This window comes from Gasterosteus aculeatus, chromosome 13 (genome assembly GCF_964276395.1).
Source record: "Gasterosteus aculeatus chromosome 13, fGasAcu3.hap1.1, whole genome shotgun sequence".
Lineage (NCBI taxonomy): Eukaryota > Metazoa > Chordata > Actinopteri > Perciformes > Gasterosteidae > Gasterosteus > Gasterosteus aculeatus.
The window spans coordinates 4,428,110-4,447,300 of NC_135701.1; the positions used below are offsets into that span (position 1 = coordinate 4,428,110).

At 44.0% G+C, this 19,191-nt stretch overlaps 2 protein-coding genes across 3 annotated transcripts; both read left to right on the forward strand.

Moving 5' to 3' along the window:
• Positions 1–2,058: 2,058 nt before the first annotated feature.
• Positions 2,059–3,044, forward strand: LOC144386326 (uncharacterized). 2 transcript variants are annotated; one of them, XM_078087055.1, is made up of 3 exons: positions 2,059–2,129; positions 2,202–2,260; positions 2,336–3,044. In XM_078087055.1, exons 1-3 carry the CDS (start codon positions 2,101–2,103, stop codon positions 2,662–2,664), a joined length of 417 nt encoding a protein of 138 aa, XP_077943181.1. In that variant the 5' UTR covers positions 2,059–2,100; the 3' UTR covers positions 2,665–3,044. The 2 variants fall into 2 exon arrangements, with proteins under 2 accessions (XP_077943181.1, XP_077943182.1); XM_078087056.1 differs by having other exon boundaries at positions 2,060–2,129; positions 2,339–3,044.
• A 4,304-nt stretch (positions 3,045–7,348) lies between these two features.
• Positions 7,349–18,335, forward strand: ptar1 (protein prenyltransferase alpha subunit repeat containing 1). Its single transcript, XM_040196274.2, has 7 exons — positions 7,349–7,498; positions 9,816–9,985; positions 10,952–11,018; positions 11,154–11,258; positions 11,842–12,079; positions 13,202–13,551; positions 14,130–18,335. The coding sequence occupies exons 1-7, from the start codon at positions 7,413–7,415 to the stop codon at positions 14,521–14,523; spliced, it is 1,410 nt and encodes a 469-aa protein (XP_040052208.2). The 5' UTR covers positions 7,349–7,412; the 3' UTR covers positions 14,524–18,335.
• The last annotated feature ends 856 nt before the right edge of the window (positions 18,336–19,191 follow it).

Genomic DNA, 19,191 nt, shown 5'->3' on the forward strand with positions numbered 1-19,191 from the left:
TTAAACATCAACTCTTTCATATCATTATCATTGCAGAGAGAAAACAAACCACTTACTTTGCTCGGTAAATATTTAGTGTTCCGATGTGATTTTTTAATCAAACTAGATCCAGATGTGTAGGAGGTTTCCATGGGGAGTTTTGGATAAATCCCGTAGGGCAATCACATATTTCTTCTCAGATATTTCATCCCCTGGAAAGTCTCATTTTGAAACAGGAAATCGAGGACTATGAGGGACGTCGTAGGTTAACTTACATGAACACAGTTCATTCGTTTGATCTATTTTCCCAGAGCTTTGTGAGAACCCAGATTTGTGTAGCCTTGGTGTATGTGTTGTTAACCTTCTTTTTATTCAGCCTCAACTATATGTATTACCACTTTTCAACAATTTCCACTTTCCCATTCTGTACCTAACAGATTGCCAAAAGGGCCGTTTCCTTAATGAAGCCTGGGAAAACGCCTGCGTTAGATGGATTCCCCTCAGAATAGTTCTTTAAGTAAGATCTTTAGGTAAAATGGATACCATCCTGACAGAGGTGTACAAAGGATCATTTTCTCTGGGAGAGCTACCAAGCTACACGGGCTGATCCATGTCCCGAGTGGAAGTGTGCCTGCGCAAGACATCTAACCCCTGTCTGCTCCCCGGGCGAATATTGGCGCGTTTCCACTGAGCGGTACGGTACGGTACGGTACGGGTCGGTACCCTTTTATTTGTGTCTCCACTGCCAAAAGTTGAGAATGGTATCAAAAATCCGAACCGTATCGTACCACTTTTTGGGTACCCTTCCGTTGGGGTACCTGGCACAGTTGTTTGGTACTAAAGGATGGAGATAGACTCACTGCAGAACGTTGATTGGTTGAAAGAGTGTCGTCATTTGCGCGTGACGCAAGGGGAAAGACAACACACGTAACACACTTGCAGCACGTAGCCTTTGCTCAAACAAAGATTGTCGTCTCCTTGTGACAAACAGCCACATTCAGTTTTTGCGCGATCGAATGACGTCAATCTACTTTCCGTCATATACCACGCCTATCAAGTGACGTTATCACTACTTTCTGGAATACACCACCCCTATCAAGTAAGGGTACTGTCTGTTAACCAAATCATGGTTAACAGACCCGACTCGTACCGATGGAAACGCGCCATTATTCTTCAATCACATACAACGAAGCCCTGATGTCCTTAATTGGTAAAAAAAAGAAGTGAGGACTCCACTGATCCTAGAAATTATAAACCTGTGTGTTTAATTAATGTGGACTGTAAAATTCTAACAAAGATGTTGGCTATGAGGTTGGAAACTATTCTACCACTCTTATTACATATAGCATTCATAAAGGAAAGGTCATCCACTGACAATATTAGACGTTTGTTACATCTTATACAGTTGAATCAGGAGGAAAACATCGTCTCAATTCAACCTAATGAGAGGTTGGGGTATAGCGCTTCCAAATATGGAATTAAATAAACCTTAAACCAACATGGGTAAAAGTAAAAGTAAAAGTGGAAGGGATACTAGCAGCACTACATCAGATTATAGACATATCACGAAAACACATTACAAAACACATGAAACAAAGAGATCTAATTTTACGATACTCTCAGTGGACACAAGATGCTCGTTATCTCATTACAAACAAGACTACTTCTCCCTTTGGAGTCATCTGTGTAGGCTGAAAAACAATTCTATGGGATACACGGCTGGCAAAAGGAATACATGCTATCAAAGTTATATATGAAGATGGCCTATTTAGGTCATTTGAGGAGCATGATGACGTCTGTTAATCATGCGTGGAGCAACAAGTGGACGCTGTTTCAGAAAACACGTTTCTAGAATTTTTCAAACCCTGTTTTCCAAGAACCACAATAGTATTGTCGATATCTCTGAACCTGGATGAATGAAACCAAACCCGGTTATTGTAATTTTGGTAAGATCGCGGTCCGTGTGGTGAACGCTTCAACACGCTTACTGTGAAGTTGATTGTTGGGAAAGTCCCACCTGCCACCAGCTGATCCCAATCAGCAATCAATTAGCAGCTGTCAGGATCCTTTTTAAGGAGCACTCAGAGGACTCAGGTGTGTAGCAGTGAATCTAGTATCACAATGGCTGTGTGCTGCAGGTTGTCTTTGAGGTAAGCAGCAAAATGGTTCTTAAGTGTTTTGAGTTGTCTTATGTCAGTTGTCTGAACTTGATTGTGTTGCAGGATGTTGTGGGTTTCGTGCCTGCTGCTCTGCAGTGTGACTTGTCTCCCTGCACCAAGAGGTAATGTTGGCCATCTAGAGACTGCACAGTGCTGAACTTAAATTCTACAACTGACTAGATCCTAATCCTTTTTAGCAGCTTATGACAGTCCTGCACCCGGTTCTGGCCTTGACAACAGTTGGTACGCTAACGCAGGTGTGGGCTCCGCTGGGCCTGCGTTCTACTCCGGGTCCTCTGACAGCGGCTATGCAACGTTTCCTGCCGCGGGTGAGGAGGAAGCGTCCAAGCCTGTGTTCAGTGACGTGTCGGACCTGGAGCCCGTGTACTCGTTCAAGTCCCGCTCTCGCTACAACAATGGAAGACGCCAGTTCACCCAAACTCTCTACATTCCTGGAGAGGTCCTGTTTCCACCCATGCCGCTTCCTGCTAACAGCCCTGGACAACCTGTCAAAGACAGCCAATGAGCATTTTCAAGGCAATGTAAATGGAACACTTGTTAATAATAAGCGGTGTTCATCCTAATCAAGCTTTGTTTTCCAGATCTTCAGCTTTACCATCCTGGAAGATAAATCTGTGCTTGCTCTAATTTTCAATTCCTCTTGTCTGTATTTACCCTTCCGGTGGCAGATTCTACTGTGGCCTGGAGCGATACTAATGGGCTATTTGAGAGTTGTGAAGGCAAAGTTCATGATTTTAAACTAATGTCTATATTGAGTCCAATGGTTTCAAAAGCACTTAACTGCATCAAATTTTGAGTGGCTAAAGGTTCACTTGTGTGTAGCCAATTATGCCCTCCACGTTGTCTACTTTTTTTTGTGCAATAAATATTAACTAAGCCATAAAACGTCTCTTGATGACCCACTGAGCATGCCATAGACTCGGAACTCTACCCTAAAAGGGCATGCAAAGCAATTGACTGTCAGTTGGAGGGTTAGAAGTCATCATGATTTGTGTGAAAGCTGCACTTTCACAGTGCCACTTGCAATTTGCTTTTTTTTAATTCAAGCCTCTGGTTGGAAATGGGCAGCTGAACACTTTCCTGTAATAAGAATATGGAGACTGCGGGAGGATTTTCATACTGAGCTTTATGGAAACTTTGCCTTGGAAGAAAGTCATTGACGCTAAACTCCTTTTGTAAATTGTACATTTAGGTCACTTTGTCCTGTACCTGATGCACTTTCTACCCAACAAACTCCCTAATTTTAACATCCTAATAGCTAATTTAAGTTTGAGCTACTTTACTTCACTAATATGGAATCTAACACAGCTGTTCCAGTGGGAGAATAGTCAAACTGGAAATTCAGAGAAAATAACCATATTTCTCAAATCTTAAGCAATCGCTCAGATGTTGTTCAAATGTGTCATTCAGCAAAAACCATTTGCTGAGCTTCACATACCGCACACACATGATTGAAAGGAAGAGTGAGATTAGTTGTCTGTTTAATGGTTTTTTTGTGCTTTTAGTTGGAAAAGAACTGGTAATGCCTTCACAACTGGAAAACCCAGTTTCCACAAGTGCTCGCCATCTCTTATGCAAGATTGTTTGAAGTGAAGTTGCCTGCTTTGCTGAGTTCCAGGTGGGGGAGGAAATGACTGTCAAGCTGTTCCATTGCCTAAACAAAATATCTTCAGTGAATTCTTTGATTCAGAACAGGGAAACAAACTGCAGGAGGAAAATGTCGAGATTGCTCTGTGAGGCAAATCCTGCATTGCGTAATGTTTTGAGCTTCATTCTGCAAGCTTCTCTGGCCGCCTAAGGCTCCTCACAGGGTTTAGGGCTGTAATAGCCACATACCACCCCCTGCCGTCAGGTCTGTCGGGTGCTCATGTGGGATCAAAGGGCAATTGCTTTACATCCTTTGTGAAATCAAGATTTGAGATATACTGCTATAATAAAATCCGATTAAAAATCGATTGTTGGTGAGAAACACATGACAATATGCTTGTTGTCCAAGCACGCTTATGAGGTGAAGAGCAGACGCCAGGGGGGCAACGGCGCAGAATCTGATCCTCTTAACCCTGGTGCTATGTTGTTAAACTGGACGAGGCCCTACAAGGAAACCTTAGGACCCCATCTGGTGACATTCAGGATTCTCTTCTGCTTCGACTTAATAACATATATTTATGTTCCAACAAACGTCACCAGATTGGCTCCAGATAAACAGTGGAGGAGACGGGGTGATAACACAACGAGACCACAGCCTCAACGGACATTATTTCCATTTCAAGACCAGCATGTCTCATACGTTCAGAGACCCTGACCAGCGCTAGCTGTACTTCCATAGGCGAGAGTGACATGGTGATACCATCACAAAGAGAACCAAACCTTTAAAGAAAGGAACCGTGCTGTAGAACAATAAGAACTGAGGCTTGATTTGAGCATGCAGTATTTAAGGACAGTGGGCTTTGAAATATACCCACAGCTCCTCTCAGATAAGAACTTCAATGTCTAAAGATACAATCTTTGCAAAATATGGCCAATCTTATCCTACAGTTTCCGTCATGTAGGTAAAAATGTGATCTTACATTTGAGGCAAATTGGGTCCAAAATCAGAATTATGAAAGAATCCATGCTACTTTCCCCTCTTAAGAACTGCCCAATAAATGTATTTTCATTTTCATCCCTCTGTGCCAGCAACGGCTCCGGCCTCATGCAGCGTCTGACAATGGCAAGACATTCCATTCCATTCCATTCCATTCCATTCCATAACTCAGAACTGAAAAGAAGGGACCACTGCAGAGCTCTTGAGTGAGAAAGTTGTGAAGATTTCTCTAACTTTGACCAAAAGAACGTTTTCTCCACTGAACAAGGAAACGTCTGCACAAAGTGTCAGGATCTCCGATCCCCCCGAGGTCAGGCCATCAAAATCCTCAAAGGCGTTGATTATCAAGTAGCAAAAGTTGAATTGGTTGAGAGCTCAGGACCCTTGACACAGAGATACCAAGCTGCCTTTGAGCTAATTGTCGTCTGCCCTGCGTGTGACGAATGTCATGAATATCTCCGATTTTGAACGCAACATGGAATCATCTGACTTAGAAGAGGTTTTCACAAACATGGACAACTCCAGGACTGGAGAAGCATCCTGCATGGAATCTAACTGTGAAACTCCAACCTCACCAGAACCATTGAAGGAAAAAGAGCTTTTCATACTCCGCAACAAGTCTGTACGATACAAAGTATTGGACTTTATTGGAGAAGGATGTTTTGGCAAAGTAGCCAAGTGTGTCAATATGAAAACAAATGAGAATACGGCCGTCAAGATCCTCAAAGACGACAATTATTATGCAGAGGAAGTAGAAATGCTGGAAAAGCTCAGGAAACTTGACCCAGAGAGAAATATTCATGGACAGTTTCATAGTCGATGACAAGTCTTGCATCACTTTTGAGTTGCTAGACAAAAGTCTTTGGGATTTGATGTTACAGAGAGAGGAACGATTGACTCTTAATGAAATCCGTCCTATAACCCGTCAGTTACTTGTAGCATTCGACGCCCTGAAGGGTATCGGCCTCCTTTACACAGACCTGAAACTTGACAACGTTATGCTCGTCAACCACCAAGATGAGCCCTTCAGAGTGAAATTAATTGACTTTGGTTTGGCCATGACAGCCTCCGACGTATGGGAAGGAATGATTGTACAACCTTGTGCATACCGAGCACCAGAAGTGTCCTTGGGCCTCCCCATATCTGCTGCCATTGACATGTGGGCACTGGGATGTCTCTTGGCATGTCTGTTTTTTGGTCAGAACATCTTCAATGGACAATCATCGTACGACGTAATGAAAACTATTTGCTGTCTGCTCGGTCAGCCACAAGACCACCTGCTAGATGCTGGAAAAAACACTCACCAGTATTTCAAGAGGAAACGCTGCACTCCCAATTCACGATGGAGACTGAAGACACCAGAAGAGTACAAGAAGAAAAATGACGACCAGCTGCGGTTGTCAGAGTGGGAATTTGACCATATCAGCAATTTGGCGGACGCAGTAAACAAATATTCAAATCCAATTGAGGATGTTGAAGTTGAAGACACAAGGGCATTTTTAAATCTCCTTCAAATGTTGCTCAATCCAGATGCTGAGATGAGAATAACACCTGAGGAAGCCTTGGAACATTCTTTTGTCACCATGAGTCACCTGGCTGACTACGCTCACAGAAGCTCTTATACACAAGCTGCCTTTGACCTGATGGTCGTCTGCCCTGCGTGTGATTCAGACGAATGTCATGAATATCTTAGTGATTTTGAAAGCAACACGGAATCATCTGACTCAGGAGAGGTTTCCTCAAACATGGACAACTCCAGCAGTGAGGAATCATCCTGCATGGAATCCAACTGTGAAACTGCATTCTCACCGAAACGGTTTGGGGTCACGTGTTGTTCTATTTTGTAGTTTCATGTAGAGAAACGAGGTGGCGAGCTAACCGGAGCGTCTCGAGCCGCACAGTGAATCCACAGCTCCCGTGTTTTGCAGACACGCTGAAACAGGTGTGACCTGACTGTATAAATTTGATCTTAACTTTATGAAAAGCTTTCAGTACAGCAGGTCTGTGGCCGACAGGCTAATCTAGGGTCAGTGTGTGTAGGGGCCAAGTTCACATCCCATCCCAGACTAACTTTTTTTGACCGCGCATCCGGCTGAGCGCTGCCCCCCCGGCATGCAAGGGGAGGCGAAGGCCCCGTTCATCGCTGCTTGCAGCTTTAATTCTATTTTGTAGTTTCATGCCTCTGGTGCTCCTGGGCTAACTTCACCCAACTATACTGGACGAGAATAGCATTTGTATTTATTCTTCAATGCATCATTGTTTTCTGTGGAATAATGATAGAATTAGGTTTGCTTACATTAGATTTATTTACCAACATTTGTTTCTCTTCAAAGGGGATTAAATATGCATTTAAGCCTTATGTTTGAAAGGGATTCGCAGCTGAATTCCAACATCGCTTTGCTTCAGCCTTTCAAGGTGTGCACATTTTTCAAAAAATAACACAATAACTACTTAAATTAATGTTCATACAAAACAAATGAGAGACAGGATCAGCCGTTTATTACATCTCATTTATTCTATATTCATAAATATGACATAAGAGACCGCATAAAAATCACTCCTCGTGATATCTTCGCCTAACGTCTCTCCGGCTTCCGTAGATTTTTTTTCCCTCTTTTTTTACCCGGAAAAACTTTTTGCTCCATGTTACGTCATTGGGTGGCTCAAAGATGGCCGAGTCGGAGGAGGAGGTGGACGTCTTGGTCCAGAGAGTTGTCAAAGACATCACCAACGCCTTCAAGAGAAACCCCAACATGTGAGTATAGTGGACCGTGCACATACCAGACGGACCGGAGCGGCACTGCGTCTCTGCCGGGGTCCCCGAGCCCAACGGCTGCCTTTCAGCTGCGTGGGCTCGGACTATTACCTGGAGTCAGAGCGGTCCGGGGAAAGTTGACAGTTTAGCTAGCTAGCCTAGCTGTGTGTTTGTTTATTCTGTAAAAGCTAGAGGAACTGGCTCCTAGTCAGACCATTAGCTGCCCCTTTGGCGTTAAATAACACCACGTTGAGATCGTTGTTTATGTTTCGCGAGTCTACATTAGCTCTCCTTTAGACGTGGTGAAGGAGGCTGTCAAAACTAAAAACATTCGACACGAAGCCACAATATAAGCTACTCGAATGAATTAACGTCAATTCAATAAACCAATATTTAAAAATGTTTCTTATTTTACCAGTTTCTGTTTTCCCGCCCTATTACATGGCTACTATAGTCCCTTTGGTAGGGGTACACCGGCGTCAGGCTGAATACTAACGTTATGCTTCCACAGGCTAACGGCACTAGCTTCTCATCTATGTAGCTAGACTACACATACTAAATGAAGCGCTGCTGTAAGCTTCGTCCTACCGACCGGGTAGAATACATTACTGCTGAACCGAGCTAACGAGCCATTACCAGTTATGTAATGCATGTCAAAGGGAGACAAGCTGTCCATCTCATCCGGTTTAAATGACAGGGTCGGCTTTCAATCAGAGGATCGGCGGTTCGATCCCCGGCTCCACTTGTGTCCATGTGTCCTTGGTTAAGACCCTTCACCACAACTTCCTCTCACCCCCGTCATCAGTGCATGAATGGCTGGATGATGACATGTAGTTAGAAAAGTACGTGAATAAGTCCACTTACCATTTATTCCATGTTTGAAATGGCATTACTGCATATATATTATATTTTGAAATACTATTGCAGAACTGCAATAGTATTTCAAAATATGATTTATAAAGCACTTATTCATGAGATGAGAACCATAATATGTGATATGATGAGAAGTAATATGTAACTCTGGACTTGAGAGGAGTGATGGAAAACATTTGAGATTTTTCAGCTGACATAACAACCGGGAGAGAAAGCTGGTAAATTCTTTGTTTATGAATTGAAAGCTGTGCTCCTACACAGCTTATTCAGAACTTTGTACAACCAATGCACGCCACGCAGGCATCTCTTGCAACTATAATATTTTTAGTTGACGGTTCAATCCTGACCTATACTTGTTTATCAATTTACACGATTTTCCAGGCATCAATCACAAACTTACAGATATCTCCATTCTGACGAGGATTCCTTTCCAAATCTCTTCTGACAGCGATGTCATCATTTGACATGAGCCTGTAGGATTGCTGTTAACTTGCAGTGGGAAGGAGCATGAGAACAAGACATGAACTTCTCAAAAAGGCCATGCTGCTGATTGATGTTCCCCGAACAATTCAAGATTCAACCTGGACTATAAAGAGCCAACTGAAATAAAAACGCCAGGATGTTCCTGAGAATGAGACACAAAGCTCGCACGGCTTTTCCCTGATGTTACTTATTTACTCAACCCCTGTGTAAAATCTTTAAACAGGGCATTTGTTAAAGTTGGGAGCAGTAGGTACAGTGGCTGATGGCGAGAGCGATGAAGCCGCTGAAGCAGCCGCAGACTGAACGTCCCCGCTGTGTTTCGGGTCGCCGTACAGCGCCACGCGTCTGGCTCAACTTTGAACTGTGTTGGAAATCCCAGTGCGTCTTTCTGTGTGGAAGTCCCACCACATTTGAGACTCTCTATGAAAGTCTCAACCATAATTGTGGGTACTACAATAGTGAGTACCAGTGGGTGGAGCTCGTGAAACCATCCTCTGCCATGCAGGGCCGTCGATGTTGATGCAAAACGGGCATCTTTCTTTTGTTACGCACCCTTGTCTGAGAGCGTGGTTAAACTAGTACTATATAAACTATGAGCATTCAAAGTAAATAATGTGATCGTAAAAAAAAAAATTGGGAGCAGAGTTGAAACATGTACATAGATGTGAGAAGTTGCTACACAACATACATCAAGGTCTACGGTCTGTATCTTTAAAGTTATGACCTATGCACACGAGACGTACATCCTCCAATATGTCTGCGTCCCCGTCTTGAGATAACACAACAGTTCCACAACAAGGCTTCTCTGCTGGGAGGTCACAGACTTCACGGCGCTCTACATTCATTTTACTTGAACTACGCTGACTAAAAGAAAACATTATTTAGGTTTTCCAAACACCTGTCCTCACGCCACGCGTGAAAACCTTCCCTCACCTTCATTGTTTGCCATCTGCTCCCTCAGTGACGAAATCGGCGTGATCCCGTGTCCGGAGGCCCGCTACAACCGCAGTCCCATCGTGTTGGTGGAGAACAAGCTGGGCGTGGAGAGCTGGTGTGTCAAGTTCCTCCTGCCGTCCGTTCACAACAAGCTGCTGCTCTACCGCCAGCGCAAGCACTGGCTGGACAGGGAAGGTAAGGGAGCTCAACCTCCATGAAGGATACGGGCAGAGACGTCTGTTCAACTAGTCGTAAAAGGTGTGCGAGGGGGGTACATGGCACGGGAGCACCACGTTGTCCCGTTTTGACGTGAGGAACGTAACGAGTCTCCTGTTTACTCGTCATCCAGCTGATCAAGCTAGCACTAGCTCGCTAATAACAGCAGTAAAGCAGTTAGCAGGACTAAGAGACGTTTTTATTTACTCGCCTCTTTTGGACCTTTTCATTTCCTTTTTCAATCTGTTGTCTTGTATATATTTTGTGCTTTGTCCCACATCGGTTATTGTTGACAAATATATTTTTGTGTGTTGTCCTTTTTAATGCTGTCATTTACGGTAGTCCAGTGCGCTTGCGCACATACTGTGGGTTATACGGTAGTCGATGTAAAGGGAGACACACGGTGATCCATTAAATCAACTAAGAAGCCTCTAATGCATTTATTTACAAATGCCATTTTAAATTCATCTCCTAGTACTTGGTTGTTTTTTAGCTGTATACATTTACTTGCACTACAATTATGGTAATAATTTAATGAATAAGCTTCAAGTGAACATGGAGGTGTTAGTGTGAGAGTTTGAGTGTAGTATAGAGAACAAGTTCTGACGTTAAAAAAAATCTTTATTTGTATTTTCTTTTTTTTATAAATTATGTTCAAGGAGCAACCTGTACTTTCTGAAGTATTTTTGCAATTTTTGCGCTTCTGTTTTAGAATAAAGGGTTGGAAATTAAAGCTTTTTAATGCGTTTAAAAAAGAAAATCTGATTAATCAAAGAAATAATCGACCGATTAATCGATTATCAAACTAATAGTTGGTTGCAGCCCTACATGTATAGAAAGCGTATTGTGTAGCGGGAGCCGTGTTGATGAGCTGATAATTGATGTCAAAACGCCATGCGACGACGATGATGATAACGTGGAGCTCCTCTCCGTGTGTCCCTGCAGCGTTAGCGGATATCACCTGCACCCTGCTGCTGCTGAACCCGGACTTCACCACCGCATGGAATGTCAGGTACGGACACCCCTCCTGCCCTACAGCGCGGCTACAGAAATATGCATTTCCCCACGGGACGTCGAGCGCCCCGCCGCGGCAGAAGACGCCGTCCTCCAAAGGTCTGGCGTAACGCGTGGCCGATTGTCGTTGCAGGAAGGAGCTGCTGCAGTGCGGAGCGCTGAGCCCAGAGAAGGACCTCTACCTGGGCAAACTGGCCCTCACCAAATTCCCCAAGAGCCCAGAGACGTGGATACACCGGTAGGAGGCACTTCTCTAAACTCCCCCGCAGTCCTTCCACGCAGAGAAGCACGTTAACAGCGCCCTGTTTTTTTTCCCCTGTGCAAAGTGTATTTGTACAGTACATTTTAACAACAAAGCCATTCCAAGTGCTTCTAAAAAACCCCATTAAAAAGCATCAAAATATAAGGCAAAAAGGTAATTGACGAACAGTTTGTTTGGTTTTAATTAATTAATTAATCAACAGTCAACAGTTAATCAACCCTGTGCCGTCGGTGTGTTATGTCCAGACCATGGACTATTCCGTGTCTGGTTGCCAATATCAACCTGGGCCCGGTTCCCTGGCCTCTGGACAAGTCCACAACACAACATTCTTAGAGCTATATTGTCCATGAAGACGAGCAGCACTTTGTAGTAAATGGACAGATTGAATTTTAATTCAAACACAAGCTGCCCGTCCTCCAGCGGGAGTCGGTGATGGAAAGATGCCTCTTTCTGATGCGTTCCCTGTGTCCCGTTTTCTGTGCTCTTTTAACACAACGCAGTCAAACAGTAGTCTCATGACTCTTCCCCCCCCCCCCGCCCCCTCCCCCTCCGCCCACAGACGCTGGGTGCTGCAGCAGATCCTGCTTCAGTCCTCAGGCCGCAGCCAGAAGGATCCGCAGAGCGAAGAGGAGCGAGCCGATGGCGAGCAGAGCCGGCGGCTCAACGACCAGCTGGCCAGGACGCTCCATCAGGAGATGAAGGTGTGCTCCGACGCCGCCTGCCGCTACCCCAGCAACTACAACGCCTGGTCCCACCGCATCTGGGTGCTGCAGCACATGGCCACGGGCAACGTCAAGGTAGGACCAGGAGGAGTCGCACCGTGCTGCAGTTTGACCGTTCTGTGAACACCACGGTCCTTTTGGCCCAATGGAAATAAGTAAACAGGTAAAAAGTAACCTGATCTGACCCAGATTAATTCTCTCCCCGCATACAGCCTACTGCTTCAACTGCGTTGAAAAAAAACAGGACAAAATATCGGAGGGTTCCATTCAGGCGGAACTTTACTGACGTTCCTCTTCAGGCACTTACCGTTAGCGTTTACTCATATTTCAACCAGAGTAAAGGTTTGACTACCTTCCCATGACTGAGGGTCTAGGGTTGATCACTGATACTCCCTCCTCATTTGAACTGCCATTATTACTATGACAAAGTAAAAGGATAAAATATAGAAATTGTTTGAATGATATTTTTACCGTGTGCCATTGCAGGAAAAGTAGCGCTTATTGTCGTGCCTGGGTCAGAGGGTTATTATTCCGAGATCAATGTGCGGGACTTTTGTATTCAAAAGAACTATATAAAGGGTTACCGCTCTAATGATTTAAATTGTGACCGAACTATCTTTAATTCTTGATCTATTCTTATATTCTTATAATTGGGTTGAACGCATGAATGCATCTCTAGCTAAATACAAACAAGATAAGATATTAAGCATTCACTGGATCTATATCATTTCCTTTTTCTTTCTTTTTTTTGCAGCGACTCGCAAATGAGGATTTTATTAATTAAGAGCGTTTCCTTTGAGTCTTTACGAATCTCAGCGAACATTTCCTCTTCTTTCCACTTCCTACCTTTACCTCTGATATTTTTGATATATAAATATATATGCATTTATTTAGTTGCATGTCAACTGTTATATATATATATATATATATATATATTATATATTAATATCAATAATAAGACAATACAGCTCATTTATTATTATATTCAATAAATACATTTTTGAAACTCCGATGGCCCTAATACCAAGCTTGAATTGATGAGTGGTGATTATGTGCGAACGAACATATTTTGTGCGACCGTTACTGAACACAATCCATCACGTGGACCTGGTGTTTGCCCCGGCCAAAGAACCTCCACCTACATATGTCACGTCTCCTTCCTGCTGCTCCTTTACAAACGGCCACCTTTCCCCTCAGGTGTTCCACGATGAGCTGTCCTCCACGCGCCTCTGGGTGTCCATGCACGTGTCGGACCACAGCGGCTTCCACTACCGTCAGTACCTCCTCAAGGAGCTGATCGCCGAGCTCTCTCAGGCTGCAGCTTCCACCACCACCACCACCACCTCCACCGGTGTACTCCAGCACATGTGCAGCACAGTCGCCGGCATCAGTCCCCCGCACCACGACCAAGCTAACGGGGAGGAGGCGGGTGAGGACGGCAGGCAGCTCAGCTCCACCGCGCTCCTTCAGCTCTTCCACCAGGAGGTGGAGCTGTGCACTGACCTCATCCAGTCCTTCCCCGGCCACGAGACGCTTTGGAGCCACAGGTGAGGCCGTAGAAGTTCAAATATATAGCTCTAAGGAGCACTGCAGTTAGTCCAGAGGGGTAGTTTGTAGTTTGTCAGTTTGCGTGCGATAAAAAGGGTGGCCTCGTGTCTTGTCCGTATGAGTGTACTACATTGATCTCACTAAGCAGTTACTCATCAGTGGTCATATGGTCTAAAACCAGTGATGCTGCACAGAGTAACCGGCAGGAAGTTGATGAACCGCAGTGCATTTAAGCACTATTGTGGCGTTTCTCGATGAACCTCAGTGCATCACAAATAATAAGTTAAGTTAATAACAAATTTTGGCTTTTAAGGAGGACGGATCCTTCATCAGCTGCCTTTTCACGAACACAATGTCATCAAATCCCTGCTCTTCAGTCAAGGATCCCTCCAATCGTATCTTAAATTTGGAAACAAGGACATTCACTGGTAGACTTTAATCCCAGAAGGTTTTTTTTTTGTTATGACCACTTTAATCTTCTTCTTCTTCCGTATTATGTAACCGATATCATTTCAGTATTTCACCCTGGGCCACCTGCATAAAAACCCCTTCTCTTCTCTCCCCTTCCTTCTTCCAGGCGGCATGTCTACTACCTGTGGCACGACTGGAGGAGGGAACACAAACATCAGTGCCACCGTGGCAGCAACGGAGGCAGCGAGCCGGACCGTCTGGAGAACGGCGACGAGGGGCCGCTGAAGGCCTGCGCGCAGAGCCCTGCGGGCTTGGGGGAGGACGGTGTGAATGGACAGAGACATGCCGGCGAAGCTATGGAGGTGGACGGGGCATCCCTGCCGGACCCCCGCAACAGCAAGCGACTGAAGCGGGGCGCCCTGCCCCCTGGCGCTCCCGCCCTGCCCTCCGAGCACGGCTTCGTGAGCGGGATCCTAGACAGCGACTGTGACCCCGAGCAGAGACGTTTCGCCCTGGCGTACAGGAAGTGGTTGGACACTGTCATCGTTCAACATCCTTGAGCGGTAGAGAGACAGGTAGTCCCCGTCTGTCTTTCTAACCTGTAAGTTGCCTTTAGACGCCGATTTAGGATGAGCTTACCTACCTGTAGCGCTAACTTATAACTCCTCATGCTTCGGCTGCGGTGCTGACTTCAGAAAGCGGCCAGCGGGGCGCCGCGGGTCCTGTCCCCGTTCTCCTGACAGTGGGCAGAGAGGACGGGGTCCTGGAGAATAAAGACGTCGTTCGGCGACAAAAACATCTGGAGCTTTACCTGAGCCAGTGCCCCCTTCAGAATGGAAACAAACGGACCCTAAAGGCAAAAGGCTCCGATTCGCTTCTCATTGAGGAGGCTCAATGCCTCAGGTCAACTCGCCACTGCATTTTCTTGTCTTTGTAATATCTGTTCTAATATCTCAGCAGAGAATCCAGATACGGCTGCCATAGGAGGAGGCGTGTTGACTTTGTGGAGGAGAATTTATGCCCAAAAATACAGTTTCTAAAAACCCCAACAGAAGCGATGACATAAAAATGTAAAGGGCATTTCAGCTAGTGAAGGAAAAATGGATTCCGAATTGTTAATATGAAAGCGATCAGGTATAGTTTCACGGTAATGGGGCGATTTGAAATAATCTACATTCTATTTTCTTTAGTCCCACATTATTTTCTTGTGTTTTATTGGCCCTTTGGAGTTAATAGCAAATATTATAAATAAGTAAACCTTGATCAATATTTGGGGCCATGAGCTGCACTCTCAAACTTGAGATGTCATCAAGTATAAAGTCTGGACAATGAATGGGAGACTGATTTGCTTTTTTTTTTTTTTCATTAATTTATTTACCCTAGTGACTGTAATTCCAGCTGCTTCTCAACCACTTGGTGGATTCTATTAAAAATATAATTCATTTTGGCAATATAAAATGTTATTTTCATATCTAAATGTGCTGAAGAATTCCCATTCATAGAAAACGGCAAAAATCAAATGTAATTACCAAGAGAGACGAACTCTGGAGACCAAAAACTCCAGTTTGTCGTGATGAATCTGTACTCATACCGGCAGGCAATGAAGGGTGAACGGAATATTTAATATTGTCATTACAGCTGACAGACCTATTTACAGCCCAGTTGTAACTTTCTTTTTTTATCATTTATTTTGGAATCTGGGCCTTTTGGATTGTTATGGAAGCGTTGAGTAACATAAGGTTGAGAAGCCCTGTTTGTGGAACAGACCATGTACCCGAATACTAAATATTCCCGTCTTTCCCAACTCATTGTCTATAGCTTGATAGTTCCAGGTTTTACCCTTGATGACATCACATCATTTGATTCATTCATATTTCTGTGACTTTCTTAAACAACAGGAAAAACAAGTATGAATGAGAAATAATGAAAACGGCCGTACTTCTTTTTAAATCACTGGATCTGTCAATATAATATTCACACTCAACTGTTTTTAAAAATGCTTTAACATGTACTCCCTTAGTGCAGTGGCAGGTTTTTAAGCACCACTATAGTTCTTTACATTTCCATTCTGAAGGCGGGGACCTCTTTGTCAGGGGTCTCTGCTCCTGGTTCAAGTCTTCACTGGTTAACGCTGTCAGCAAGTCCCAACTATGTAGCTAAGTTACAGTCGCTTGCAACAGAAAACCAAAAAGCTCGCCCTCATTTAAGGAACAGGTTGCGTCCGGCGCGAAGAAAGTCTTGGCTGGCCCCGCGAGTCTTCACCTTCTGCCGACCCCAAGCACCAAATCTACAAGCGGGGGAGCGGTTTCAGCGGCACTTACATTTAACCTCGGACGACCGCGTCTCCCCAACATTCGCTGGTGCTATATGCTGCCATGTCACACAACTCAGCAGCACTTTGGACTATTTCATTTATAGGCAATGTTCTGTGGGGTACACTACTTTTTGTTTTTTCAATGTCTGTTACTTTGCACCGGGCTGGCTAACGGTCGACCCGGCGGCTGGCTAACGGTCGACCCGGCGGCTGGCTAACGGTCGACCCGGCGGCTGGCTAACGGTCGACCCGGCGGCTGGCTAACGGTCGACCCGGCGGCTGGCTAACGGTCGACCCGGCGGCTCACCGTCGACCGGCTAACGGTTTTTGGAGAGTTTGGGAGATAATTTATGGCGCGCACTTAAAGGTGCATCTGCACAGTCTCTTCAAAAGAGAACCGAAGTCCTTTCCCTTCCTAGTCCCCACCTTATTTCCGAGAAGAAATACTGACAGTGGTCAACAGTGGGTTTTTTTTTTTTAATTGTGCCATGTTTACTGGTGGTGTTTGACAATTTTAAGGACAATTTTTGCTTGTCAAGAAAGTTCCCAGTTTGTTGTGGTACGGTTTAGTTTTGTGTGAAACCTTACCGTCACCAATTAATTGATAATTATTCTGTATGGCCCAAAATTACAAATCTTTCCTCAGGGCGCTTTACAGTCTGTACGTGTTCAACATCCGCTGTCCCAAAACCCTCACATCAGGCACTCCCCGGAAACATGAAAAACACTGATTGGGTAGAAATAAAGGGACAACCTTAGGATGAACGGCAGAGGAGGATCCCTCTCCCGGGATGGACTGATTGCAATGGATGTCATTGGTACAGAATGAACACTGTAAAAGATACATTCAATTCCTTCGACAGAAATGAATAATATATATATGATCACACACACCAGTAGCTAACTAACTTAACTACGTTGCGTGCTTAAATGTGACCTGATATGTTTTGTTGAGCAAGTCCCGCTGGTCTAAGTACACGTGCACGGTAGCTTCAGGAGACGTCACTCGAGCGACCAATGGTTGTGTGGTGTCTCCAATAACCTTTTTAGTTTTGGACAGGGTCCTTTTGAATTGTTAAGGAAGTGTTAAGTAACAAAAGGTCAAACCACATCAACAGTTTGTACGATAAACTGTCTTGACGTTCAAGTCGTCCTTTTAATTGTTTACGGTATGTAATTCATGGCACAATCCTAACACAGTGTGTTGTCTTTTTGAGATTAAATGGTGGGCCACCAAAAGAAGGCGGCTCTTTGCCTGTAAAGGAAAGCTTCAAATATATCGTCTCAGCTCAGTTGATGAGGGAAGATGTTTTGTTTTTTTTTGATGTTTTTTTCCTGAATTCAAGAAAAAAAATTGACCCGTTTTTGGCTTTTTCGGTGCGACACAATATTCACTGTGACACACACCACGTGGTCACATCCGTCGTTCCCTCGATGCAGTTTGGAGTGCCGTAACATCCGTATGTAGAGGTACGGTCAGATCGCTCACACCGGCTCGGTCCTGAGGACGAAATGGCACATTTTGAGGGGAACCAAACCAAATTGTTTTCGTGGCCACTGTGCACAGGTTGGCTAGCCAAAACAAGCCCGTCCCACTGTCTCCATGTGCTTCCATGTAACCCGTGCCACGCTGTACTTAGAGTTACAAAGTAAGACGCTGTATCACCTCAAAATCACTGTGTACATGAGCATAGATAATCTTGAAACTAGTATTTTTGAGCCATGTAGTCTTTAAGTTTGTTCATTGACAACGGGTGCATATCCGAACTGTATGGCGTATTTTATCAACCGTACAGACCTAGAACACAAACTTTGAATACAAGACTATCTATGCAGAAATATATTTTTTAAAGGTTTAACAAGCTTTTAAAAAAAGAATGTTGCTATTGTTTATTTTTTTTCTAATTTATTCTTGAGTGTTTTCAGGGGAGGGTACGTCCTTCCTGAATAATCCCTAGCATCTCACATTTTCTATTTATTTATAGAGGTAAAGTCTTATCTTCACTTTCAATGTTTTGTCATCTGCCTACCAAGAGAATAAAGCTCATCTGGGATAAAGGTTTTTGTTTATTTCAGTTTGTACGGTATGGCTGGAAAATAACTGAAATGAGTTTATGTTGAAGTTAAGCCATCACCTAATGCTTCCACAGACTTATTGTGGTGTTAAAAAACTCATGTCAAATGTATCTTGGGGTTTTGAACAATTCTATACACTTTCATATTTGAAAAGTCATTAGAAATTGCATAAAGTTCATAACCCTTTCATGCCGATGACGGGACATTCATCTATATTCATCTCGTAATGGCTTTTATCCATAGTTGTAAATAGTCTTGTTCTGGATTTTTGTCCTGGTTTAAATGAACACGTTTAAGTCTCTGGACAAAAGCGTCGGCTAAATGCCCGGCCGTTTTAGAATCAGGAATTGGAAACTCTGCTCTTTAAATCGTTTTCAGTTATTTTTAAACTCTCATTTGAAAAACATACTGATACGGTTTCTTTTAACGTTCACTTTTCTCCAGTTGCCTGGAAACCGAGATGCCGAAAGTGGCTGAAATAACGACGGAATAATGGTAGCGACAATTTGCAATCCAGGTGTGGGGTTAGAAATGAATCACAGAGGCTTTCCTGTCTTTCATTTTGCTCTTCACAGACAATAATATACCTTTAGTCCATGATACGTTTAGCGGTTAGGAAAACAATTTAAGATCTCAGGGAATTACCTATTTACCTGCTGGTTTAGTGATGGCACTCATTTAACTAGTTTTATTGTGAGTTCGGTTACTACAGGCCGAACACTTGATTGTCGCTACGGCCAACGCTAATTAAACTAAAACCATGCACAAAATCCCAATGTCGACAAACAAAGGCTTCAAGTCCATCAAAGCTAACATTAAAGCAGAGGTGCCCACACCT

Coding starts and splice junctions, on each gene's coding strand:
- LOC144386326 (XM_078087055.1), top strand. CDS start 2,101: ATGGCTGTGTGCTGCAGGTTGTCTTTGAG. Junction 2,130..2,201: donor TGCTGCAGGTTGTCTTTGAG/GTAAGCAGCAAA, acceptor ATTGTGTTGCAG/GATGTTGTGGGTTTCGTGCC. Junction 2,261..2,335: donor TTGTCTCCCTGCACCAAGAG/GTAATGTTGGCC, acceptor AATCCTTTTTAG/CAGCTTATGACAGTCCTGCA.
- ptar1 (XM_040196274.2), top strand. CDS start 7,413: ATGGCCGAGTCGGAGGAGGAGGTGGACGTCTTGGTCCAGAGAGTTGTC. Junction 9,986..10,951: donor GCACTGGCTGGACAGGGAAG/GTAAGGGAGCTC, acceptor GTGTCCCTGCAG/CGTTAGCGGATATCACCTGC. Junction 11,259..11,841: donor CCAGAGACGTGGATACACCG/GTAGGAGGCACT, acceptor CTCCGCCCACAG/ACGCTGGGTGCTGCAGCAGA.